The 25,638-nt window shown below is 50.0% G+C and overlaps 2 protein-coding genes across 12 annotated transcripts in view; one reads left to right on the top strand and one right to left on the bottom strand.

The window, feature by feature from the left end:
• The window catches only part of CFAP92 (cilia and flagella associated protein 92 (putative)), a 141,059-nt gene that overhangs the window by 17,808 nt on the left and 97,613 nt on the right, over nt 1-25,638 (top strand). The gene's annotated exons all lie outside the window — the stretch shown is intronic.
• The window catches only part of EFCC1 (EF-hand and coiled-coil domain containing 1), a 33,436-nt gene continuing 13,085 nt past the window's right edge, over nt 5,288-25,638 (bottom strand). The window contains exons 3-9 of one of the 10 annotated variants that reach the window (XR_014823888.1): nt 14,168-14,325; nt 13,280-13,436; nt 11,991-12,156; nt 10,153-10,293; nt 7,474-7,543; nt 6,974-7,127; nt 5,288-6,766 (exon numbers count right to left, since the gene is read on the bottom strand). Coding sequence is in view for 8 of the 10 variants with exons in the window: in XM_021069407.2 (XP_020925066.2) it covers nt 6,630-6,766; nt 6,974-7,127; nt 10,153-10,293; nt 11,991-12,156; nt 13,280-13,436; nt 14,168-14,325 (913 nt within the window). In the remaining 2 variants the exon portion in view is untranslated. The remainder of the gene's footprint in view (nt 6,767-6,973; nt 7,128-7,473; nt 7,544-10,152; nt 10,294-11,990; nt 12,157-13,279; nt 13,437-14,167; nt 14,326-25,638) is intronic. The other 9 variants (XR_014823889.1, XM_021069409.2, XM_021069407.2 and 6 more) reach the window with 9 other exon arrangements.

The following is a 25,638-nucleotide window of genomic DNA, read 5'->3' as shown; positions in this document are numbered from 1 at the left end:
GAGTCTGCTTTATCAATATTATTTATCATTTCAAAGAATGATCTCTTAGTTCCATTGATCTTTTCTATTTTTTTTTTCAGTCTCAATTTCATTTATATCCATTCTGATCTTCATAATTTCTTTCTAACTTTGGATTTTGTCCTCCTTTTTCTATTTTTTTTTTGGCTTTTTAGGGCCATGATATATGGAAGTTTCCAAGCTAGGGGTCACATTGGAGCTGTAGCTGATGGCCTATAACACAGCCACAGCAGTGTGGGATCTGAGCTGCATCTGCAACCTAAACCACAGCCCATGGCAATGCCAGATCCTTAACCCACTGAATGAAGCCAGGATCAAACCATGGATACTAGTCAAGCTCATTACTGCTGAGCTGTGATGGGAACTCCATCTTTCTCTAGTTCTTTTAGGTATAAAGTTAGGTTGGTTTGTTTGAGATTTTTCTTTTTTCCTGAGGTAAGCTTGTATCACTCTAAACTTCCTTCTTCAAACTGCTTTTGCTATGTCTTAGAGATTTTTTTTTTCTGTGCCTGTGACATGTGGAAGTTCCCTTGCCAGGGACTGAACCAACACCATAGCAGTGACTGGAGCCACTTTGGTGACAATGCCAGACCATTAACCCACTGCACCATAAGGGAACTCCCTCATCAATTTTTTTTTGGATTGATAGGTTTTCATTCTCATTTGTCTCCAAGTATTTTTTATTTTTGTCTTTTTGTCTTTTCTAGGGCTGCACCCATGGCATATGGAGGTTCCCAGCCTAGGGGTCTAATCGGAGCAGTAGCCGCCAGCCTATGCCAGAGCCACAGCAATGTGGGATCCGAGCCTTGTCTGCAACCTACACCACAGCTCATGGCAATGCGGGATCCTTAACCCACTGAGCGAGGCCAGGGATCTAACTGGCAACCTTATGGTTCCTAGTCAGATTCATTAGCCACTGAGCCACAATGAGAACTTCTCCAAGTATTTTTTTTTCTTTTTTTTAAGGCCACACCCACAGCATATAGAGGTTCCCAGTTTAGGGATCAAATAGGGGCTGTAGCTGCTGGCCTATACCACAGCCATAGCAATGCCAGATTGGACCCACATCTGCAACCTACACCACAACTCATGGCAACACTGGATCCTTAACCCACTGAGTGAGGCCAGGGATCTAACCTGCATCCTTATGGATACTAGTCAGATTTGTTTTGGCTGAGCCACGATGGAAACTCCTGTCTCCAAGTATTTTTAAATTTCTTATTCAACTTAAAAAAAAATTTTTTTTGGCTGCCCTGTGGCATATGAAGTTCTTCAGCCAGGAATCATATCTGAGCCACAGCTGTGGCAAGGCTGGATTCTTTAACCCATTGTGCCAGACCAGGAATTGAACCCTCATGCTGGGCTCCAGAGGCACCACTGTTCCTGTTGTGCCACAGGGGGAATTCCTTCTTTGATTTTTATTTTCAGTGATTCATTGGTTGTATGCTAGCATATTGTTTAACCTCCACATGATTGTGTTTTTTGCAGTTTTTTCCTTGAGTTGATTTCTTAACTTTTGAAATCAAAAATACTTGATATGATTTTATTTTTCTTAAATGTACCGAGGCTTGTTTTGTGGCCTAAAATGTTATCTATCATTGAAAATGTTTCATGTGCACTTGATAAGAATGTATATTCTGCTTTGGGGTGGAATGCTCTTTATATATCTATTAAGTTCATCTAGTCTAATGTATTATTTAAGGCTGGTATTTCCTTACTGAGTGATCTGCCCATTAATATAAATGGGGTGTTAAATCTCCTACTATTATTGTGTTACTGCCAACTTCTCCCTTTATGTTTGTTAATAATTTGCTTTATGTATTTAGGTGATCCTATGTTGGGTGCATATTTACAATTGTATCTTCTTGGATTGATCTCTTGATCATTACGTAATGCCCTTTCTTAAATCTCTTGTTATGGTCTTTGGGTTTTTTTGTTTTTTTGTTTTTTTGTTTTTTGTCTTTGTAGGGCCTCACCTGCAGCATGTGGAGGTTTCCAGGCTAGAGGTCTAATTGGAGCTGTAGCCACTGGCCTACACCACAGCCATAGCAACACAGGATTTGAGCCAAGTCTTCGGAGTACACCACAGCTCATGGCAACACCGGATCCTTAACCTACTGAGCATGGCCAGGGATTGAACCTGCATCCTCATGGATGCTAGTCAGATTCATTTCTGCTGAGCCATGACGGGACCTTATGGTCTTTGTTTTAAAGCCTATTTTGTCTGGTATAAGTATTGCTAGTCCAACTTTCTTTTGATTTCCATTTGCATGGAATATCTTTTGTCATCCCTTCATTTTCAGTCTGTGCGTGTCTTTAGATCTGAACTAAGTCCCTTATAGTCAGCATATATACATTTTGGTATCCATTCAGCTACTCTGCCTTTTGTTTGGAGCATTTAGTCCATTTACATTTAAGGTAATTTTTGATAGACATGTAATTATTGCCGTCTTGTTAAATTATTTTTGCTGTTGTTCCTTTATTCTTCTCTTCTCTTATATGATGACTATCTTTAGTGTTATGTTTGGATTCTTTTCTTTTAGTATGTGTATCTATTATAGATTTTTGGTTTGAGGTTACCATGAGGTTTATATATAGCAATCTGTATGTGACTATTTTAAGTTGCTGATCTCTTAATTTTAACCATATTTTAATATCCCCAAATTTTTACTCACATGGCCTCACAACTAGGCCCACAGCATGCAGAGGTTCCCCATTCAGGATTTGAATCCATGCCACAGCAGTGACAATGCCAGATCCTTAGCCATTAGACCACCAGGAAACTCTGCACAATTACTGTTTTTTTTTTTTTTTTTTTGTCCTTTTGCAATTTCTTTGGGCCGCTTCCGCGGCATATGGGGGTTCCCAGGCTAGGGGTCTAATCGGAGCTGTAGCCACTGGCCTACGCCAGAGCCACAGCAATGCGGGATCCGAGCCGCGTCTGCAACCTACACCACAGCTCATGGCAACGCCAGATCGTTAACCCACTGAGCAAGGGCAGGGACCGAACCATCAACCTCATGGTTCCTAGTCGGATTCATTAACCACTGCGCCACAACGGGAACTCCCAATTACTGTTTTTGATGTCACAATTTACATCTTTTTGTGTATCACTTAATTGCTTATGACAGATATAAATTATACTACTTTTGTCTTTTAACCTTTCTGCTAGCTTTGTATGTGGTTGATTTACTACCTTTAGTGTATATTGCTTTACCAATGAACTTTTTCCTTTTTAATTTTCATGTTTCTAGTTGTGGTCTCTTATTTGCTTAGAGAAGTACCTTTAACATTTCTTGTAAAACTGTTTTTTCTTTTTTTCTTTTTCTTTTTAGGGCAGCACCTGCAACATATGGAAGTTCCCAGGCTAGGGCTCAAATTGGAGCTGCAGCTGCTGGCCTGTGCCACAGCCACAGCAACTTGGGATCTGAGTCAAGTCTGTGACCTACACCACAGCTCACAGCAATGCCAGATCCTTAACCCACTGAGCAAGGCCAGGGATTGAACCCACATCCTCATCCTGGATACTAGTTGTGTTCATTGCTGCTGAGCCACAACAGGAACTTCCATAAAGCTGGTTTTGTGGTACAGATTCTTTTAGCTTAAGCTTATCTGTAAAACTTTTCATCTCTTCATCAAATCTGAATGCAAGCCTTGGCAGATAGAGGAGTCTTGTTTTCCCTTTTTCATTTTTTTTGTTTGTTTTTTTGTCTTTTTAAGGCTGTACCCATGACACATGGAAGCTCCCAGGCCAGGGGTTGAATCAGAGCTCTAGCCACTGGCCTACACCACAGCAATGCCAGATCTGAGCCACATCTGTGACCTACATCACAGCCCATGGCAATACTGGATTCCCAACACGCTGAGTGAGGCCAGGGATCAATCCCACATCCCCATGGATACCAGTCAGGTTCGTTAATCACTGAGCCATGATGGGAACTCCTCATTTTATTTTATTTTATTTTTTTGAGCCACACCCATGGCATTTGGAGATTCCCAGGCTAGTGGTCAAATCAGAGCTGTAGCCACTGGCCTACACCACAACCACAGGAACTCTAGATCTAAGCCATGTCTATGGCCTGCACCAACTGAATCCTTAACCCTCTGAGGAAGGCCAGGGATCAAACCATGTCCTCATGGATATTAGGCAGATTCATTTCCACTGAGTCATGATGGGAATTCCCTCTTTATTTTAAATATATCATGCTACTCCCTTCTGGCCTGCAGATTTTCTGCTGAAAAGTAGCTGATATCCTTATAGGAGTTGTCTCATATTTAACTTGTTGTTTTTCTCTTGGTGCTTCTAATATTCTTTCTTTAGCTTTAATTTTTGCCATTTTAATTGTGTCTCAGTACGGTCCTTTTTGGGTTGATACTGTTGAGAGTCTCTGTGCTTCCTGAACCTGGATATCTGTTTCCTTTGCCAGGTTAAGGAAGTTTTCAGCTATTATGACTTCAAATAAGCTCTCTGCCCCTTTTTCTCTCTCTTCTCCTTCTAGGACCCCAATAATGCTAATGTTAGTATGGCTGTTGTTATTCTAGAGATATCTTAAACTGTCCTAATTTCTATTCTTTTTTCTTTTCAGCTTCAGTGATTTCCACTACTCTATCTTACAATTCACTGATCTGTTCCTCTATCATTTATTTACTGTTGATTCCTTCTAGTGTATTTTTTCCTTTCAGTTATTGTATTCCTCATCTCTGTTCTGTTCTTTATATTTTTGAACTCTCTGAAAAAAAAACTTGTAACTTCTTACTCTTTCATATATTCTTCCTGAATTTTTTATCTTTATGACCCATTACCTTGAACTCTTTATCTAGTAGGTTGTCTATATCCAATTCACTTAGATCTTCTGGGGTTTTATCTTGTTCCTTTGTTTGGAACAAGTTCCTGTGTGACCACATGGAATAGAGCTGCTATGCCAGCCAGAACCACTCACCTGTGAACTGTTACAAGAGAGAAATGAAATTCTATCCTGTTTAGCCCAGAGTATTTTGGGATCTCTTTTATCAAGATGGTTTAGCCTGTATCATAACTAATCCAGACCCCAAGCCCTTGGCAATCCTGGCCTTTCCTAGTCAGAGACAGCTGGCAGTGGTGGGAAGTGCATGATGTGGGTTCAGAAAATGGGCCTCGGTCCAGGCTTGGATGCTAATTTGCTGTGTGATGCTAGGTAACTCACCCAGCCTCTCTGGGCACCTCTGTGTCCTAGTCCACCTCCTAAACTTGCCTACAGTGAGAGGTGTACAGGCAATGATGAACCTTTGATTGTCAGGCAATTGTAAGAGATTTTTATTAGGAAGCTCCTGAGGCTGAAGCTTAGTGTAGTTGGAATCTACAGGGATCCTCTCTGCCTGCTGTCTGCAGAATATAGGTGACTAGAATGGATACTTCAGCAGTGTCTCTTCTGGCCCCTTTGGTTTGTTTGTTAGCATCCAGTGAAGTTGACTTTTGGAGAGTAACATCCAGTTCCATGGATCTTAACACATGTAGATTCCTTTGGCCGGATACGAGCTCAGCCGTTGTCCTTGAGCCTGCCCTTTGGCTCCTGCTGGTCCTGGGTTTCTCCCGTCTCCATCCCCCACAGTCCCCCTTCTGTGTCCCCATGGCTCTGGCTCCAGGCTCTGGCAACCCCTTGCTCCCACAGTTTCCTTCCCTCCCATCCACCCTCCATGCACAGGTCAGAACCCTCCCATGGCCCCATTGCCTGGGGATCAAGTCCTAGGTTCCATCGGCCATCAAGGCCCCCACAACCTGCCCTTCTTCCCACCAGGTGCCTGCCTTTGCCCTGCTGTGTCTACAGTGCCTCACCCTCCCTGGTTCAGACAGATCCCTCTAGCTGCCCTCTTGTAACCCTTTCTTCTACCTTAGCTTAGCCCTGAGTTTACCCACACTGCACTGTCTGCCAGCGTATCTTTCTTTCCTGCAAGATTTTAAGGAAGGTGAGACAGGGAAACTTGTCTTGCTCCTTCCTGTGACCCCATGAGACCTGGTACCCACTATGTGTTCAGGAAAGGGGGCTCTGGGTTCTGTATTAGTGGGGGCCTTTTCTAGCACCACACTTTGCCCTTGCTCTTACCTCACATTATCCTTCCCTCCTCTCTGCCCATCTAAATCCGACCCCTGTTCTAAAGCTAGGTTGAGGTCAGCTCCACCAGGAAGCCTGCTGTGATCACTCACTACCCCCTTGGAGTTCCCCCAGTCCTGCATGGCCTTCAGTACTTCCAGGGCTGTGGGTAGTTTCCCTAGTCCCTAAAGCAGTCATGCTGTGGGGAAGAAGGGGACAGTTCTGGGACAGATCCTGAGAACCCAGGGAAGGGATGCTGGGCTGGGCCAGGCAGGAAAGTGGGCACTTCTGCTCTGAGGGCTGGGGATGCAGCAGCAGGTCTGGGCTGATCCAGCAACCACACGGCAACAGGGACCCTGGCAGCAGGAATGCAAGAGTTGCAAGGGACTCTGGGAGAAGCCCAAGAAGGGATGGCTACTGGGTTCTGAGCTTGGGCCAGTCTTAGAAGGAGCCAGTGCCTCCAGGGTTCTGAGAATATGATCCTAGAGGCTGGTCTGATGGTGGCCAGGCTGACCAGGGTGTCTACAGGCTGGGCCAGCGACCTCAGCAGGAAATGAGAAGGGAGTTGGTGAGTGCAGGACCTGCAGAGGCTGGCACCGATGGTTCTTTCTGCAAGAGCTCACAGCCAGCCAGAGCTTGGTGCAAGGCATCCAGGATGGCCGAGGGCCCAGATGTTCCCTCTGGAAATAAAGAACAGGCAGGGAGGGTGGGTCAGTCTGCTTTCTCTGGCCCACAGCCACCCTCCCTCCTCCCTGAGCCCTCCCCAGCACTGTCTAGCTAGTTCCCCTTCACTCCTTTCCCACTGAAGACCCCAGGGAAGGGGGCTTCTATGCACAATTTCTGACCTCCTCCTACATGGTGGGGACCATTGAGTGCCCTGGACATACCTGAGCCCTGCCCGGTAGTGCCTGTGAGGCTAGTGAGCACAGGCTCATCACCTGACAGTCTCCCTGTCAGCCTGTGAGGCCCTTTGAGGCAGGAGCCAGCCTTGGTCCTCTTGATTTCACTGGGCACAGGCTGGCACTGCTGAAATTCTGCTGCCTGAAACAATGAGGCCATGTTGCTTAGTGCTTAAGGGAGAAAGCTGAAGCTTTGAGTTTGGCCAGCAGTGGGCCTCTCTGTGCCTCGACCCCCATCTGTGGAGTGAGTTTGACAACAGCACTGCCTCCAAGGTAAGCCCAGGGTCTGTCAGCAAGTCTGAGTTGTCAGCAGGGAACCGCCAGGCACCTTCAGATTTCTGAAGCCTGTTACTGACTAACCTTTGCAGGTGGGCAGGGCAGGAATTAGGCAGCATTTTACAGACAAGACATTTAGGACAGAGGTACAAGGTCAGGATGCCCTCTAGCTGCCACTTAGGCTCTGGAAGATGGGTGGTGGGCTCACCTACCGTGTGCGGGGTCCCTGCAAGCATCCAGCGTGCTCAGCAAAATCTTCCCCAGGGCTCTTTTCGATATGTTCTTTAAAAGAAATGGTGGGAGTTCCTGTTGTGGCTCAGTGGTAAGGAGCCCAACTAGTATCCCCAAGGATATACGTTTGACCCCTGGCCTTGCTCAGTGGGTTAAGGATCTGGCATTGCTGTGAGCTGTAGTGTAGGTTGCAGACGTGGCTTGGATCTCGAGTTGCTGTGGTTCATGCTAGCAGCTGCAGCTCTAACTCACCCCCTAGGCTGGGAACTTCCATATGCTGCAGGTGCGGCCCTAAAAAGCAAAAAAAAAAAAAAAAAATTTGCAACAAGGAGTCAATATCCAACATCTGTTGGATGCTGTGCCCTCAGGCAGCAGGAGGGACATGATGGCCCCCACAGGTTTCTGTGTGGCTCCCTGGGGGCAGATGGAGTGCCCCCGGCCCACGGTCCCTTCCTGGCCCCCACCCTGAGGTTGGCTGCCCGGTTCAGACTCAAGGTGGGTGGTGGAGCAGTGCAGGACCATTTCACCAAAGATCATGTACTTAGAGGTTACCATCTATGCGCTTAGGTAGGCACTTGGGAAATGACTGTGAATAAGAGCATATTGACGCATTAGCTCTTATAATCCACGCAACATTTTCTTTTCTTTCTTTCTTTCCTTTTCGGTGTGCATCTAAGTTTATTTCCTCTCTTGAACCATTAAGATACATTTATGTAAGTAGGGTTTCTGGATCCCAGACTATGGACCTTTATTACCCAATTACTTTCCTAAAAGATTGTGCCACATACTCCTGAAGCGGCAGCATCTCATGGGCGTAGCTTCTTCTCAACCTCACCTGCCATGAGTATTTTCATTTAAAAATGCCTTTTTTTTTTTCCTGTTAATGATATGATCCATGCAACATTTTCTTTTTCTCTCTTTTTGTTTTTTTGCTTTTTAGGGCCTCACTCATTGCATATGGAGGTTCCCAGACTAGGGGTCTAATCAGAGCTACAGCTGCTGGCCTACGCCACAGCCGTAGCAATGCCAGATCCTAACTGTGTCTGTGACCCACACCACAGCTCACAGCAACACCGGATCCTTAACCCACTGAGGAAGGCCAGGGATCGAACCCGAAACCTCATGGTTCCTAGTTGGATTCGTTTCCACTGTGCCACAATGGGAACTCCTGTGCAACATTTTCTATTTCATTTTAACCAGTAAAAAAAGCAATGCTTTGGAAAGAATGAGAAATCTACCCAAAGCCACGCTAGGAGGTAGAAGAACCAGCATTTGCCTCCAGGCTGCCTGGCCCAGAGCTGTGCTGGAAACCACGGCCCAAAGGTGTGGGACTCCCACTCAGCCACTCTCCCTGACCACATCACCTTGGGAAGGGCCTTGGTAGCCCTGTGTTCTGGGCAGCCTGAAATAAAAGCCAAAGCCCTCTTCAAACCCTGAAGATCTGAGTCAAAATCCTATTTTCATCTCAGAGTGGCTGTGCAGTCCTGGTTAAGTTAGTGACTTAAGAAAAAATCTTAAATGCTTTGCTGCTGTGGTTTAGGAACACAACAGACTTCTGTGTTCTGAAAAAAAAAAAAAAAACAAACCATTGGGCAACTTGCCAAGGAATCATGATTTGCTTCTAGAGTCTCCGTGGCAATCCTATGTGGATAAATGGGATACACAATTACCGATTGCTTTGTTTCTTCCTTTCTGGTCCTCACACCTGTTATTTTTCTTGTCTTGCTGCATTAGCTAGAACCTCGACATGGCACAAGCAGTGATAACAGGCATGCCTGCCTTGATTCTGGTTTTTAGAAGGATTCCTTATAACATTTCACCAATAAGTGTGAGTTTTGTGAGAGGCAGTTGGCTGAGACTCCTTATCTGATTAAGGAAGATTCCCTACTGTTCTTAATTTGTGGACAGGTTTTATCATAAAAGGACACTGTTGTTGACTTTTAATCTATTGAGATAATAGATGTTTGATAATAGATGTCTGTTGATAGATGTTTGATCTTGAATCATCTTTGAGTTTCTGGGATAAATCCAACTTAGTCACACTGCATTTCTTTCTTTTTTTTTTTTTTTGTCTTTTGTTTTTTGCTATTTCTTGGGCCGCTCCCGCGGCATATGGAGGTTCCCAGGCTAGGGATCTAATCGGAGCTATAGCTGCCGGCCTACGTCAGAGCCACAGCAACGCGGGATCTGAGCTGCGTCTGCAACCTACACCACAGCTCATGGCAACGCCGGATCCTTAACCCATTGAGCGAGGCCAGGGATGGAACCCGCAACCTCATGGTTCCTAGTCAGATTCGTTAACCACTGCGCCACAACGGGAACTCCAGTCACACTGCATTTCTTTAAACACTGCCATATTTGGTTTGCTAATGCGCTATTTAATATTTTTACATCCATATTAAAATGTGACAAAAGCTTATGACTTTCCTTCCGTGTATGTATCATCCTCTGGTTTTGAGAGCAAAGTTATATCAGCTTCATAAAATGAATCAGAGCCCCTCCCCTTGCTTTTGATTAGCTTCCCTAAGCTCCTTCCTGCATCTGGAAGTAGAGGTAACTCCTGCCCACATGGGGAAAGCTCAGAGCTGGTGCCCAACACAGGCCAGGCCCCCTCCTGAGCTCCTCCCCTCCCCTGGCTATGCCAGCTCCCAAGAGCTTACCAGGTCCCGGAGCCTCTGCAGGAGCTGTAGCACGTCCACCAGCTTCTCCTCCAGCAGAGACAGCCGCACTCTCTCTGCCTCCACCATCTGCAGCTCCAGCCTCAGGTGCTCATTCTCGTCCACCTTCTGTTGCAGCTCTGCCTGCAGTGACCAGTGGGGGCTCAGTGTCTGCCCTGCTGCCCTCTGCCCTGTACTCCCAGTATCACCCCCAGGCAGGCCCATGGCCTGCCTTGACCCTTTCACAGAGGTCATCTCACCTGGTCCTCTGAGCCTACCAAGGGGCTGAGGACATAGGAACCCCTCCCCACCTCCCCAGAGCTGGCACCGAGGCCCAGAGAAGCTGGCCGCCTGGCCTAAGGCCACAAGAGCGTCGGGCTGATGTAATATTTCCTTTCTGGTGGAAGGACTCCATCTTCCCTTCTCTAAGCATCTGCTTTTGCTTTTTAATTTATTTGGTTGCAAGCAATGGAACCAATCTGACTAGTTTAAACAGGAAGGGAATTCACTGGCAGGCTAGTGGCTTGTCCCCAGGGTGGCCTGGCAGCTGTAGAACCTCAGGCTAAGGCAGCAGTGGAGTGTGAGGCAGCAGAACCACCTCCAGCCTCTTGTCCAGGAGCCACAGCTGAGAACACTTGCCAACCTTCCCACCTTCCTCAAGACAGAGCCCTGGGAGAGGGGCCTTCTGCTCCACCCTGGCCAGAGGCACTGACACTGCTGAACCCACCGAAACACCAGAGGGCAGACACTAGGAAGTCACAAAATGTCACAGGGCCACCAGATTTTTTAAGCAGGGCTGGGAGGGAAAGAGAAGCAAGTGAAGGTGTGGTGCCCTGGGGCACTCGGTCCACTCTGGGCTTTGGGTGGGAGAGAGCAGGCGCAATGCCTGTGGGCTTGGCCACACAGTCAGGGAGTCCCAGGAACGGAGCTCCCCAGACCCCTGTTTGGGATTTAATTAGAAAGAGTGGTCACTGTGCCCTTTGGAACTGTATCAGGCCACAGATATGTAAAAAACAAACGAACCGACCACCCCCCCCAGCAAAAAAACCCAATATGGATTTAAAATTTCAGGTATATACATATAAAACTCTTTATCAAAACCAGTTTGCAAAATTGCATTGTGCTGGGGCTTAGGGAAATGATAACTTTTCATAGCGTTTCAGTTTGATCACTGTGTAACATGGACCTACTAAAGTGGAAACACCTCCATTGGTGTTGCCTGGCCCCACCCTCCTCCCCCACAACCAACTCGCTAACTTTGCTGGGGGAAGTGTCCCTCCTCCATTTCATCTGACTCTGATGGAGGTGTCAGTCAAGGGACCCTGACTGCCTACCACAGGGATTGGCCTAGGGATGGGCACATGACTGAGGCTAGACCACTGGAGTTCTTCCTTGCCATTTACTGCACTGGGCTATTATTTTCCCCCTGGGGTTTTTTAAGTGGGCTGATGGGAGCCTAGAGCTGGCTGTAGCCCCGCCTTCCATTCCCCTACCACTGGAGCAGGCCCTTCTGAAGTAGGGGAAACAAAAGAACAGACAAATGGAGACATCTAATCTGAGTCCCTGGATCCAACTATGCCTGAAGCTCATCTTCTTTGCTGTTCTTCTGAAACTGTTCGCACAGCTCCAAATTCTAATAGATCTCTGTTTTGCACTCAAGCTAATCTGAGATGGATCTTTAACTTGCAACCAAAATATTCTTCATTAAATCTATATCTTCCCTCTGAGTCCTGGTTTACCCATCTGTGATTGGGGCCCAGGATTTGGCTGAGATCTGAGTCCTTCCACCTGTGAGAAGTTCTAGCATTGGTCTAATGCTTGGCCTCTGGGGCTCAGCTGACCTCCTCCCCAGGTGTTCCTAGGGTCTTCCCACTGCAGCCTTGGGTCCCCAACTGCTCCACCAGCATGGCGACACGGGCTTCCAGCTCCCCCAGGGCACGGGCATGGTCGGCACTGCTGAAGTGGCTGCAGTAAGTTAGGAGTTTCTTGGCCGTCTGGTCATCACAGCTGTGGGGATGGAGAGCACTGAGACTGTGGGGGCTGCTTTCCAAAGTTGGCCCCCGAGGGGAGAGTGGGTGTTGGCACTGAGTGGTCTCTCCAAAAGCTAAGTGGGGCCATAGTACCTTCTGCTTACCCTTTCCTGAGGTCTCCATCTCATCAGAACCAGAGCCCAAGGCTTCACCCAGTCTGCCCCTGTGACCTCCCTGGCCTCCCTCCCTCCCACCTTCACTCATTCTATTGCAGCCAGAGCAGGCTTCTCACTGCCCCGCCCCCATGCCTCAGGGCCTTTGCACTTGCTGTTCCATCTGCCTGGAATGCTCTTCCTCATTTCTGTCAGGTCTCTGCTCAAACAGCAACTTCTCAGAGGCCCTCCCTGCTCCTCTCTCTTCCTCACACTTGTCACCACTCACTAGAATAGAGGCACCGGGGCAGAGGACCTCTGCCTTGGTTATTGCTGTTTTCCAGGTGCCTCTAAATTTGCCTGATGCATAGTAGGTGCTTAAGTTATGCTTGTGGACTCAAAGGGTTGGTGATAACAATGACTCTGGAAAATCAACAGAACTTTACAAAATAATGTAAAAGTCAAGGTCACGCCAGTGGAGTACTTGCTGTGATGGGGCACCTGGGGAGCATTATATATCTTTGATGGTGAATTCGCACAAAATCTCTGCCAAAGATGACTGACTGTTGTATCTTAGAGATGAGAAAACTGAGGCTCACAAGCCAGGTGACTTGATTGAGGTGCCCTGGGTGTTGGGTCTGTCCTGGCTCTCCCTTGGGAGCTGTGGGTCAGGAAAGGGTCTGACATGTCCAGGCATCACACTAGAGGGGCAAGTCCAGAGACAATGGCCAAGGGGGTGAGAATCAGTGGGAATTAAATCACCCTGCAGGGTGCTTTCTATTTTCTCACTTCACCCTCATATATGCTAGGGGGCTCTCATTGCCTCCCCCAGAAAATGAAGGGACAATGTTGGAGGGCAGGGAGGTGACCAAGCCTGGACTTGAATCAGGGAGTCAGTCTCTATGTTCAAGGTCACTGTATGAGGGGCTGCCCTGGGCTTCCAGGACAACTGTGAGAGCCCCCAGCCCACAGCAGTGGTCCTGGACCCTCCACCCTGGGCTCACATACCCACTCCCGCTGCTGGAAAGGCGAGCCAGCAGGGTCTGGATCTCGGCTGCTGGCTGCTGCTCCTCCCACCACTTCTTGTCGTTGTCCTCCTCGTCAGAGGCAGCCTGGCCCTCCACTGAGCGGAACAGCTGCTCGTCCACTGCTGGAGAAGCACGGGCTGTGGGGATGCAGGACAAAGGGAGGGGAAGCAGGCAGCCCTCTCCAGGGGCAGGAGCTTTATGCACGTGGGGGTGTGTGTGGATGTTGTGTCATTATCCTCAAGTCATCCTGGTGCCTGAGACAGGGGCAGGGCTGGGGCTCTGAAATCAGGTGGGGAAAAAAAAGGAGTTCCCTAACGTCCTAGAGGTTAAGGATACGGCTTTGTCACTGTTGTGGTGTGGGTTCAGTCCCTGTCCTGGGAACGTCCACGTGCCACAAGCACAGCCGAAAAAAAAAAAAAAAAAATGAAATCAGGTGGGAGGGATGTGGCCTGTAGCTGAGCTGGGAGAGCCCTGGGCCATGGCCCAGATGGCTTTTCTCCCCTTTCCTCCTGATGCTTCACACCCGCCAGACCCCGCTTCTTAAGAGGATGGGCCTCTTTGTGGTCTTCTTGAGGGGTGACCAACCAGCCCCGCTTGCACACCCCCGATGATGGGGAGCTTACTTCACCCCAGCTCCCTGGGTGCCCAACCTGTCCCTGCATGGGATTGACAGGACACAGATTTGCCCCACATGGAGCCAAAACATTCCTCCCCTACTGGGTATCTGCTTTCAGGCCTGAGGAAGGGGCCCCTGTCGGCTTGGGAAGTCCAGCCTCAGCAGGGAGGGGATGGGGTTCTTTCTGGAGACCAGATGGCAGCGTGAGTGCAGACAGGAACCTGGGAGTGGGGCTGGGTGGCGGGGACAGACCTTGGTCCAGGGCTCTGCTTCCAGAGCTGCCATCTGACCCCCAGGCTCCCTCTGGTGGGAGTTCTGGGCCTCTGGTCCCTCCATCCTCAGGTTCACTACTCCTGGATTCTGGCTCTGGGCTGGCTGGTGCTGAGGTTGGGAGCTGTGTGCCCTCTGACCTGTGGGTAGAGAAAGACAGGGTGTTAAGAGGGAGGGTGCTCAGTCAAACCTCTGCAGGAGGGCGTGGGCTGGCCCTCCTTCACTCCCTACTCTGCACAGGCAATCTGTCTGTGACCTGCCTGCAGAAGACCCTGGGGCTGATGCTGGCTCCCTACCCAGTGGCCAGCACAGCAGTCAGCCTTCCATGATGGATGGTTCCCAGCCTCCTTTGCAGCTCCTTTGCAGCTGGCTTTGCAGGCTTGTAACTCAATTTCAGCCAATGAGACTAAAGGCAAAATCTTCCGAGGAGCCTGTGTCCAGAAGGGCCAGGCAGGGGTCCTTGGTTCCAACCCCAGTGCTGCCCAAAGGAACTGGCAGTGAGACTTGGGCCCTGTCTTGCAGGAGGGTCACTGGGGCCCACAGACTCCAAGGCCCTCCCCACTTCCCACAAGTTGGTCCTGTTCAAGCAGGCAGTAGGAGCAGGGAGCCATCAGCTTGGCCAGGAGCTCTGGTGGCTGCATGTGGGTCAGGGAGACCACAGCTGTCCCAGAGTGACTGTGAGGCAGGGAGGCCTAGTGGGTGTGGGCCCAAGAGTTGTCAGTTGGGCAACCTAACACCTGGAGGACTGTCTGCTGAGCTAAATAAGAGGGGATCTGCAAGGTTGCACACAAGGGCCAGGGCAGGCCATCAGCCCTTTGAGGTTGCCCGGCATCCCTTCTCCAAGGGTGGCAGCTCACCTGGTCACCCCCTCTGCAGGCCCCTCACCACCTCTGAGGAGCGCAGGGCATGTGGCTCCTTCCCTCACAAATCTGCATAATCCAATCCCCTTGGCTGTGATTGGCCAAGGGCTACATAGGTAGCCAGTGAGACGCGAGGAGCAACAGAGGCAGCCTCCCCGTCCATCTGCCTTCTAGGATGCAGTGGGGAGGTGTGCTAGCCACCTGTGAGCCTAAAAAATCACAGCAGTCAAAATGGGTCCTTAGTAACATTGAGTTGCTGGATCAGGTTCTGCCCGAAGCCAGAGCTAAGCCTAAACTTTTGTGTTCTATGAGCCAGTATCTCTGATAAAGTCCTACATTCAGGTGCCCCCACCCCCCGCCCCGCTCCCTCTGTGCACAAGCTGAGACTAGAGAAATGCTTGGCAGCAATCAATGTGAGACACACACACACACACACACACCCCCGGTGGGGATTCTTTGTTCAATGAAAAACCGTGTGACTAGAGCTTAGGTCATATCATTTGAGGTCTAACTAGGAAGGTAACAGTCCCTCTCAACTCCAGGGGCTAAGATCACAGCCAGAAGAGGAGAGGACATGGGGCTTTAGGGTTGCCAAGAGTCTAGGGTGGAGACAATAACCTTTATATGGCCCCAGAAGGCAGTGCTTGACCAGGATGAGGAGGAAGGGGAGCAGAGATTTGAGTTGGGAGACTCAAAAGCAGGAAATTTTAATTCACTTTGAGGAGAAACTTTCTTACAAGGACTGCTGGCCAAAAATGTGATGAGCTGCCTTGAAAGGTGGTGAGCTTCTTAGTGGAGAAGGTATACAAGCAGGTAAGGGACTTTAATGGGTGGAATTTGGAATAGAATCGAACTAGACAATATCTAGGTCTTCCTACTATGAGAAACATTTTTTTTTTTCTTTCTGCATTTGCAGCATATGGAAGTTCCCGGGTCAGAGACAGAATATGAGCTACTGCTGTGACCTACAGCTGTGGCAATGCTGGATCCTTAAGCCAGTCTGCCAGGCCGGGGATTGAACATTTGTGCTGCCACAGAGATGATGCCAGATCCTTACCCTGCTGTACCACAAAAGAACTCTGAGAAATTTCTTTTTAATCCCTAAATTATTTAAGGGCTTCAACAAGCAAAATGAGGTAGAAAGACAGACCTTATTACAAGTTTCCTAGAGGAGTTCCCTGGTAGACTAGCACTTAAGGATCTGGCATTGTCACTGCTGTGGCGTGGGGTTGATCACTGGCCCGAACACTTCTGCATGCTTCAAGCTCAGCCAAAAAAAAAAGTTTCCTGTGCAGGCTGGCTCGGGTAGACTGGATCCCTGCTCTCCACACATCCCCGCGGCTACTTGAATCTTAGAAGCTGGTTCCAAGAGTAACTTCCTGTGTTCACATAACTGTCTTTCGAGTACTCGCCAGATGCCAGGCAGTGCTCTAGGGCTTTAAACATTTCAACACCCCACGAGGCAGGTAGCGTCATCACGCCATTATGCTAGAGTAACCAGCTCAAGCCCCACAACTTGGAAATGGAAGAGCTGGGTTTACACTCAGGCCACTGGCTCCAGGCCAGCACTTTGGTGGCCCCGCCAGGCATGGGGGGGGGTGGATTGGAAGGAAAGTGTGGAAGGGCCCAGCCCAGCTGGTGTCCTAGTTAGGTGACCACACGGGTCACGTGCAAGGGAGTTGGGAAGAGGAAGCCAGTGAGAACAGAGTTCAGAGAGTGGGACAGATGAGGACACGCTTTGGAATTTTCCAAGAAGTGAACCGTGTCTGCAGGGAAACAGAGTGGGGTGTGCAGCTATTGGCCAGCAACTGGTCTCTAACTGCCTGTATCACTGCCCCTCCATCTGTGGGGTCAACCTGCAGAATCACCCCCACGTCCCACAGATGAGATGGAACATTTCCACCTTGAGATAAACAAAACCCCCGCCTATGGGCCACCCTCCCTACTACTCTTCTTCCTGACCCCTAAACCCTGCTGTGCCCTGGGCTATGTCCAAGGACCTCTCTTTGTTGTCCCCACTCACTCCATAAGGCCTTGGCCCGTGCTGTGGCTTCAAGTGCTGATGGCTTCACAGTTGCCTCCAGCTCCGGCCTCTTGGATCTGGTCTCCTACCAAGCTCCCTGGCATAGCTGCTGCCTTGGCATCTCCACCTGGAGGCCCCATGGGCATCTCTGATGCCCTCTCATCTTCCTCCCTCTGTTCCCCTGCTTCCTCCATGGAAACATGCCATCACCCACTTGGCCAGCCAAAGAGGGGCCATGGGATTTGGCCACCTGGAGGTCACATGGAGGGCTCAGTTCCACCCCTGCACCCAGCCCAGGCAGACCACAGTGAGGCTTCAGGGTGCAGGGCAGCATAGATGCTGTTTTGTGGTACCTCTCAGGCTGGGTCTGTGCAGGCAGGAGAGGAGCTGGGGGAGGAGGAGGCAGGGCACAATCCCGCCCTCAGTGTTTTCTAAGTGGAGGCAGGGAGAGCAGACAGAGTCCTCGCGCATCAGGGCCATGCTGGCTGGACACAGGGCCGGACCCTCCCAGGCAAGGAGAGTGCTGGGTATGCAGGGCAGGGAAGGCAGCCTGGAGGAGCCAGAAGTTGGGTTTGAGCAGGACAAAACACTTGGGTGGAGGAAGAAAGATGACAGGTGTTTGGGGACAGGTGGCGGCAATGGAGCAAGGGCAGAGCAGAATGGCTCAAAGAGGCAGGAGAAAGGGAGAGCAGACCTTGGCTCCCATTCCCCCTCTGTTGGCTGGGCCTTAGTGTGCTTTTTTGGGCAAGACTCAACAACTCTGGGCTCCTCCCCAGAGGAGGTGGGGGCAGAGCAGTGATCTGGTATCGGACCCACCACCTGCCCAGCCTGACCTCGTCCCATGTTCCCCCACAGCTTCACCGGGCCTTGGCAGGTCCCACCCTCCTCCAGCGTATAGATGGTGGAAGCCAGGGGAGGCTTGCCTGTATTGGCCTGACCCAGATGGATTTTTACTGCTTTTGACCCGCAAAGGGTCCCCTGAGAGTGGCTCAGTCTAGTAGAGCACGTCTGTAATCTCTGACTGACTGACTGCAAACCCCCACTTCAGTAGTTTGTGAAAGGCATTGTTGGAATATTCTGGGCCTAGTAATGTGATAGTAACGTGTGGTCCTGGGACTGGACCATGTGGCCCAGTGGTTTGTCAAGCATTTCCCATAAGGACGACATCCTTAGGGTTGGCTCTGGGAAGGAGAGGGAGCTGCCTGGGACAGGCGAGGCTCCACTGCAGCCTGGCTGGGTGGGCAGCATGCTGTGGCCCACCCCTGACTTCCAGCTCAGCTTTCTTGAAGGCTCCAGCCCCAAGGTCACAGAGAGGACCTTGTAACCTGTTAAGTATGTGTCACACTCTCCCCCCACCCCCAGGCTATCGGCACTTGCTGGCATGGCCATTTTCTGGAAAGTGGCTCTGACTACTCCAAAGCCTTCTGCATCTTCCAGGAAGTCCCCTTTGTAACATCAGCCCCTTCTCAAGGGGGTTTCTGAGGCTGCAAAGCAGAGATCCTGAGGGGGAAAGAATATGCTTGGTTCAGGTGGGTCCTGTGGGGTAGGGGAGCAGCCTCCTTGCCCCCTTCCCGCCTCCAGTCCCCGGCCAGTGCCCACTGGGCATTGTGGTTCCTTGTTCTTGGATTGTTCCAGAAAGATAGGAGGGCACTAATTTTGGAGCCATAGACCCAGGAGAATGCCAGCCCCATCACTTCCCAGTCTGTGGTTGGGGGCTGACCCCTGCTCACCCACTGAGGTGGGGGGACCCTTATGGTGAAAGGGTGACAAGGACTTTCCCAACGTGCAGAGAGTGTGGGTCACGGGCTGGTCATTGACTAATACATATGTCCTTCAATAGGAAACATTGTCACTAGGAGTGAAAAGCCAGTGTCCCTTGCCATAGAGAGTCACCAGAAAACACATGAAGCAGCAATAAAACAAAATTGGCTGGTTCCAGCTAGATCTTGTTTTCTGCCTGCTGTTGAACCAGGCTGTTTTTTCCTTGTGAAAAAGAGAGGCTGGCCCTGCCAGGGGGAGTTGGAGAGATCCCAGATCTAGTCCAGGACGGAGAAGACCAGGACTGACAGGGCCTGCAGGATCCTCCCTGGCCTGCGACCCCACCTCCACCCGCTGCTGACCTTGGCACTGCTCTCCTCTGGGACCTGCAGGGCTGCCTGTCACCCCACTGGTGTAGCTGGGCAACTTGCTCTCAGCTCCTGGCCGTCCTGTGGGGAGGTGGGCCTTTGGCTGCCTTCTGTCCTCTGACAGCCTGACACCCCATCCCTGTGCCGGCGGGATGTTTCCTCCAGCTGGCCACATCTGCACGCCACCGCCTGAGTGCCCTCCCCCCCACCGCACTCCCCTCCCGACCCGGGGGAGCCTCTGATGTCTTCCTCCTGCTGGAGGCTATTGGCCAGATATATCTGGCCCCAGTCCGCTACAAAGGCCAGATGTTCCCTCCCTTCCTCCAGTCCTGGCAGCTCCCAGCCCCCAGTCTCCAAGGGACAGACCCCTGCCTTGGTTTTTCGATGCAATGAGGGGGTTTCTCGGGAGCTGCCAAACCTGGGTCCCTGGCTTTGTGGTATGACCTACACAACTCCCCTGCCCCTCCCCCAGTCTCCATTTTAATCCCCCTTTTGTTCACCAGTAAACACTGGTGGGCTTTGGGGTCCTGAGAAGATGAGATGGAGTAACAGTGCTTCTAAACACGTGTCTGCCAGGATTCAAGGTGATTTTAGGTGACACTTGGATGAACAGTGGTGTGTGTGTGTGTGTTTGAAACAGGTAAGCATTTAGTGTAATGCGTACTCAAAACACTTAATGAGCACATCAAAGCATTTTGGTTTTACATTTATGACAGTGATATAACTCCCTTTTTAAATAAAGTTAAGTAAAAAGAGATGATTTAAGGAAAAAAGTACCTAAATAATGATAGGAGCACTTTGTAGATACGGCACAAGGCAGCACAGATCCTAGGGCAATGTCTGAAATTTGGCAAAAGCTTAGCCACCAACACATCAGATGCTCGAGGCACTGTCAGAGCCAAGCTCCTGCCTTGCCCCTCGGCTACTCATTCTGTGCCCCCATAGCAGAGGACCCCCAAGTCTAACATGCCAATGCCCTTGTTTTATAATGGCCATTCTGGAACATCCCTGTGCTGTCCCCACATGAGCTAGATACATACTATACCCTTTCTTTACTTATACTTGGAAAAAGTTAAGGTGATCCTTTGTGATTTAAAGGAGCAAGAAAGGAATTTTAAAATATATATTTCAACATGTAAATACACATGATGAATTTTTACATGTGATTTAAGCCTATAAATAGGTTTAATATTTATAATGGCAAAGTTTGAATTTGAGAGAGGTAAGGTGATATTTGATTGAATGCTGTGGACACTCTTTCCCTTTTTCTGACATTCTGAAATAAGGGCCAGGAAAATATATTCAGACAGATGGATGGATGGACAGATGGACAGACAGATAAGCAGAGTTGCTGGGACAGACTAATGAATGCCAGTGGACACAGGAATTCCTTACCATCTGGTTGAGCACCACAGATGTTATCATCTGTGATGTTATGAAATGACGAGCAACTCTTGGAAAATTCCAGACAAGCCCAAGTATAACCTTCCCTGGACTCACACAGCATTGCGTCCTTGCAAAACTGGGTGTATTAAAAAGGCGCGAGAAGTTTGTGTTTATATGTAAAACCGAGTTCCCTGGACTTGTTCAGGTGTCTGCCGGTGCTGTTGGTTCTTAGCTTGCATGGAATTTTGGTGCCCTTTTGCCACCATGGGTCCACCCTTGTGCTACCAGGAACATCTGTGTACCATGTTACCCTCCCCCGCGCCTGCCTGCATATATCCAACAGCTGCCTTTGAGAAGAGCGCTAAAATGATTATAGACTTCACTTTCAGGAAGGAAGGTTAAAACCAAATTTAGGAATTGAGTGTGTGAAAAGCTGAGTGATAGTGGGAAAATTACATGATGCTCACAAAACAAGGATGTGCGACACAGAAGATAGTGTGAGCATTTTAGGTAGACAAGTGAAACAGGACACCGTCTGAATTTAGAGGATGGAGCGGTTTTTGTGGGGTGGATGAGTTTGAGGAGCACAAACTGGGGTTCCAAGTAGGATGTTCATATTTGGAAAAGGGAAAAAATTTCAGTCCAGGAAAGGAGAAGGATGTGGATGATGTGGGTAAAAGTATAGCAGCATTGTGGTTTTTTTTTTTTGTTTTGTTTTTTTTGGTTTTTTTTTTTTTTTTTTTTGGCACCTATATTTTCTGAGGGAAAGTTCCAGGGGATCTTCTCTCTCTTCTCCAGGGCTCCTTGGGCCCCTCCCCTCTCCTGGACATGGCCACCTTCTCTTCAGGTCTGTCTCTTTGCCCACGCACAGGCACACACTCAGTCTCTCTCTCAGCACCTGCTGTGGTCAGCAGCTTGGTCACTTTCTGCCGTGAGGAAAGAGCTCCTTGGAGGCCACCTCAGCTGGAGAGAGGGTACAATCCCATCTGCAGCGTGGGGCTTGGAATTCTACCTGTAATTATTGTCAGCTCTGGGGAAGCCAGGGCCCTGCCTGTAGGGCTCACGTCTGACAAGCTGGAGGTCCCGGAGGGCCCAAGCTGGGAGTGTGGTTGGCTTTCCAGTGAGGCTGGTCCAGTGTAACTGGGTCCCACCCAGGAAATGCTCCCGTCTTCCCCTATGCATCACGTTTACATGTAACTGTTGTTCTTGGCTGTTTTCAGGGTAGACGGATATGTGTCACAAGCTGAAGCCAATCCACTCTATTTGGTTCTGACATCTTCAGTCTGTGCAGGATCAGTTGCTTTCCAGATGCTGGATGAACCTTGATCCTAGCTGGGAGTCTGGTCTTTCCTGGCAGTGACTTGAGTGAAATATGACCACTACACGGGGATGACAGCCGGGCTGTGGATGTTGAAGAGCCTAGCTTATTCCCTCTGAGGCTAGCATTTCTCTGTGATTGTGCTATTGGATCCTTTCTGAGGTTAGGGTGTTAGAGGGTGGCCAGAATCCCCCTGGGCTTGTGGCCTTTTGATATTTGCCCTTAGGTAAAAGAAAGAATCCCTTTACTGAATACTTGCTGGTTGATCAGAATAGAAATGTTCTTTTTTCTTTTGCTTTTTAGGGCCTCACCTGAGGCACATGGGAATTCCCAGGGTAGGGGGCAAATCAGAGCTTAGCTGCCGACCTACACCACAGCCACGGCAATGCAGAATCTGAGCCACATCTGTGACCTATACCATGGCTCACAACGCCAGATCCCCAACCCCACTGAGCGAGTCCAGGGATTGAACCTGCATCCTTACAGATACTAGTCGGATTTGTTTCCACGGCACCACAGTGGGAACTCAACAGAAATGTTCTCATTGGCACATTACAGTTGATTATTTAAAAGTACACACACACACACACACACACACTCACACAGCCAAAATGTGAGGGTAGAACTAAAATAGAACATATAGAAGAATAGTTTTGTGACCTGAGCTGGGGGACAACTCATTAAATCTCAAAAGCAAAAATCATAAGCCCCAAAGAATCAGATGAATTTGATTACGGGAGAGAAGACGTGGGAGCTGGCTTGTGCTCCCTGGCCAAATCCTGCATTAGGTCCCATGACCAGCAATCCCTGCCTGCAGGTATATTCTGAGGGGGCTGCCATACCTGGCTTCAAGGTGGCTGGGAGGAAGCCACTTATCCCATCATTTGGCAGGGGAGTGCAGCAGCTAGGGGTCTGCCTCTGGGAGTGGGTGGGGGACCTGCCAGGAGGAGGGAGGAGGCAGCCCATGTGCATGTGACAAATGCGCCGGAAATAGCCCTGAGCAAGAACTGCTCGAGTCAAGTGAGCCCCAGACAAATATGCACTTCTGCAGGTCCACATACCTGCAAGATACACAGACCCCATAGGTGAGTGGCTGCCACTGGGCAGGAGGGGAGAACAAAAGCTGAGATGCTGTCCCACCCACCCCACTCCTGCTCAGAACACCCCCTATCCAAATGTCAGAGTAAGTGGCCACCAAGGACTGGCAGAGGTGTAGGCTCAGGCAAGCTCACCTTGGAGTCTGATGGCAGGGGCTCCACATGGCAGTCACAGCCCTGGGCTGGCGGGAGGGCACCCAGCACATGGCTCCTGTGCCAGCTGGGTCTGCCTTTCCTTGCTTTCTGCTGGAGCCTGACTCTCTGACCTGTCCATCGATTCTGTTAGCTCCCAGGTACTTGCCAACCAACTCCTTTCCTGCTTCAGCGACAGTTATGGTGATTGCAGCCATGAACCCCTGGCTGGTACAGCCTTGAACAACTCACATCACCTTCTTTCCAAAGAAATGCTGGACTTGCTGTGGTGCTACAGTGGCTCCTGTGGGGGTGGGCATAATTTCTAGGAAGGACCCCCAAGATCCCACACCCTAATTCCTACAGCCTATTACTGTGGTGAGCTCCCACTTCTAGGATGGTGGTGTTAAATGGGACCAGTGACCTGAAGTTGGGGTATTGTTTCTGCCTCGTCCCATGAGTCCCTTTAAAAGCAGAGCACTTCCTTGGTGGTACAGAAGAGGAAGTTAGGGAGGCGTAAAGTGTGAGAGGGACCTAGGTCATTGCTGGCTGGAGGATGAACATGGCCACAGGAGATGGCAGGTAGGGAGTGCCCCCACCCCAGCTGAGAACCAACAAGGGATGGGCGCTCGGTCTTAACCCACAAGGACCTGAATTCTGCCAACCCCTGAGTCAGCTAGGGGTCAGATTCTGCTCCTGAGCCCATGGCCAATGACACTTTAGTTTCAGCCTTGTGGGAGCCTAACCAGAGGACCCCGGCAAGCCTGGCTGGACTTCTGGCCTGCGGAATATGAGATCATAAATGGGTGGTGTTTTGAGTGCCTGAGTTTGTGGTAATTTGTTATGGTTGCATAGAAACCAAATACAACCACCCAAACAGTCACACCCCATCTCTCTCTTAGGCACAATCTCAATTATTTCTTCAGGCACCAAGTAGCCCAGTGCTTCCATAGAGGAGATCTGATTGGTCTAAGCTGATCATGATGATTCTTTCCTTTTGTCAATGATTGGTTTAAGAACAGGTGTGTGACATGGTCCTGGCCAATGAGAGCTGAGGGGAGGTCTGCCAGGAGACTTTCTAGGAACAGAAAAGTCAAAGAAGGAAGTTATTTTTCTGTCTCTGGATGTGGCAGTGATGCCTGAGGCCATGGCAGCTGTCTTGTGACCATGAGGACCTTTGCTGACAGGCTGAGATGGCAGGCTGAGAAAGATGACAGTCGGGAGGTGGAGAATTGGATGCTTGTAAACATCACTGAGCTGCTCTCTCCTGGGCTTCTTGGGCAGGACTGTCATTGTCCCTTTGGTTTAAGCTAGACTGAGCTGAGTTTTCTGTTGCTTGCAGCCTAAAGCATTGTCAGAGATAAACAGTTCACAGCATGGCTTGGGGGTTAAATGAGGGTGTGTAGGAGAAGTTAGCGCACTGCCTTAGGCTCGTGGGTACACAGAAAGGCTGACCCCTGTTCCCCTCCTGCCTCTGTGCCTGCTTGAGTTAAGCTTCAACCAGAGACACAGAGCCGTCGATATCGACATTTTTAGCTCCAGCACGCCTCAAGAGCTTCCTGACCAGGAAGTGATGGGGGAAGCTCTGGGCACAGCAGAAGCTCTGTCCACAGGCGAAGCCTCTGCTTCAGGGAATCCCTCAGCCTCGCTAATCAGCTCGCCCAGATCATCAGGATGACCTCCGTTACTTAAAGTCGACTGCTTACGGATTTTCATTATATCTGCCAAATGCCTCGGCAGCTGTAGGTTAGTGTTGGAAGGACATGGGCCATAACCAAGCGACTCAGCAAGGTGGCCCAGCAGAGCACCACACCCCGCCGGAGTCAGCTTTTCCTGAAACAGATGGAAAATGTTCCTCGAGTTTGTTTCGCTCTCTGGTTCAGCCCTTTGCTGCTCAGTGTCCCTGAGGGAAGTTTCAGGGCAGAAGGGACATGCAGGGGCTGGTGGGGGTGAGGTGAGGAGTGGGGCCACCAGGCAGCCGGAGGTCCTGAGGGCCTGTGGGTTGGCTGCCGTCACTGTGTGGTGCTTCCTGAGCTAAGGCGCGCAGGAAACAGGCTTGTGTGTGAAAACAAGAGAACAACAGTAGGAAGAAGAGCTTGAGGGGGGGCCTCAGAGGAAGAGCTGAAAATAAATTGTGAAAAGGGCAGTGTAGACAGTGCTTGAGCCTGGCTGGGAAGCCTTCTCCACTGTTCCTCGTTTCTGGTCCCCTCTTGAACCCGGGGTCTACCTTTAATGGAGGGGCAGGTGCAATGCGGGTGTCCAAGCAGGCCCCACTCCTGCTCCAAGCTGCCAGTTTCTCTGTATAGTTCATCCCATGGATGAACTGAGCTGGCCACTTGCTGTGTGTTGGAGATGCTGTGCTTAGCGGAACAGCCCCCATTCCTGGCGCCTGCCTTCCCCCTGGGGGACATGGACTTGGGTGAAGTTGTCACAGAAATAAATGAAGGATGGAAAGGTCAGGGGGCTGTGAGAGATGAGGGGAGCAGGCTGGCTGGGGCCGGGACCTCTGAA

Source organism: Sus scrofa, chromosome 13 (genome assembly GCF_054392235.1).
Source record: "Sus scrofa isolate SSC_HxYL_T2T_F1_AM1 chromosome 13, Sscrofa_HxYL_maternal_Yorkshire_Landrace_v2.0, whole genome shotgun sequence".
Lineage (NCBI taxonomy): Eukaryota > Metazoa > Chordata > Mammalia > Artiodactyla > Suidae > Sus > Sus scrofa.
This window is presented reverse-complemented; position numbering and strand designations above follow the sequence as displayed.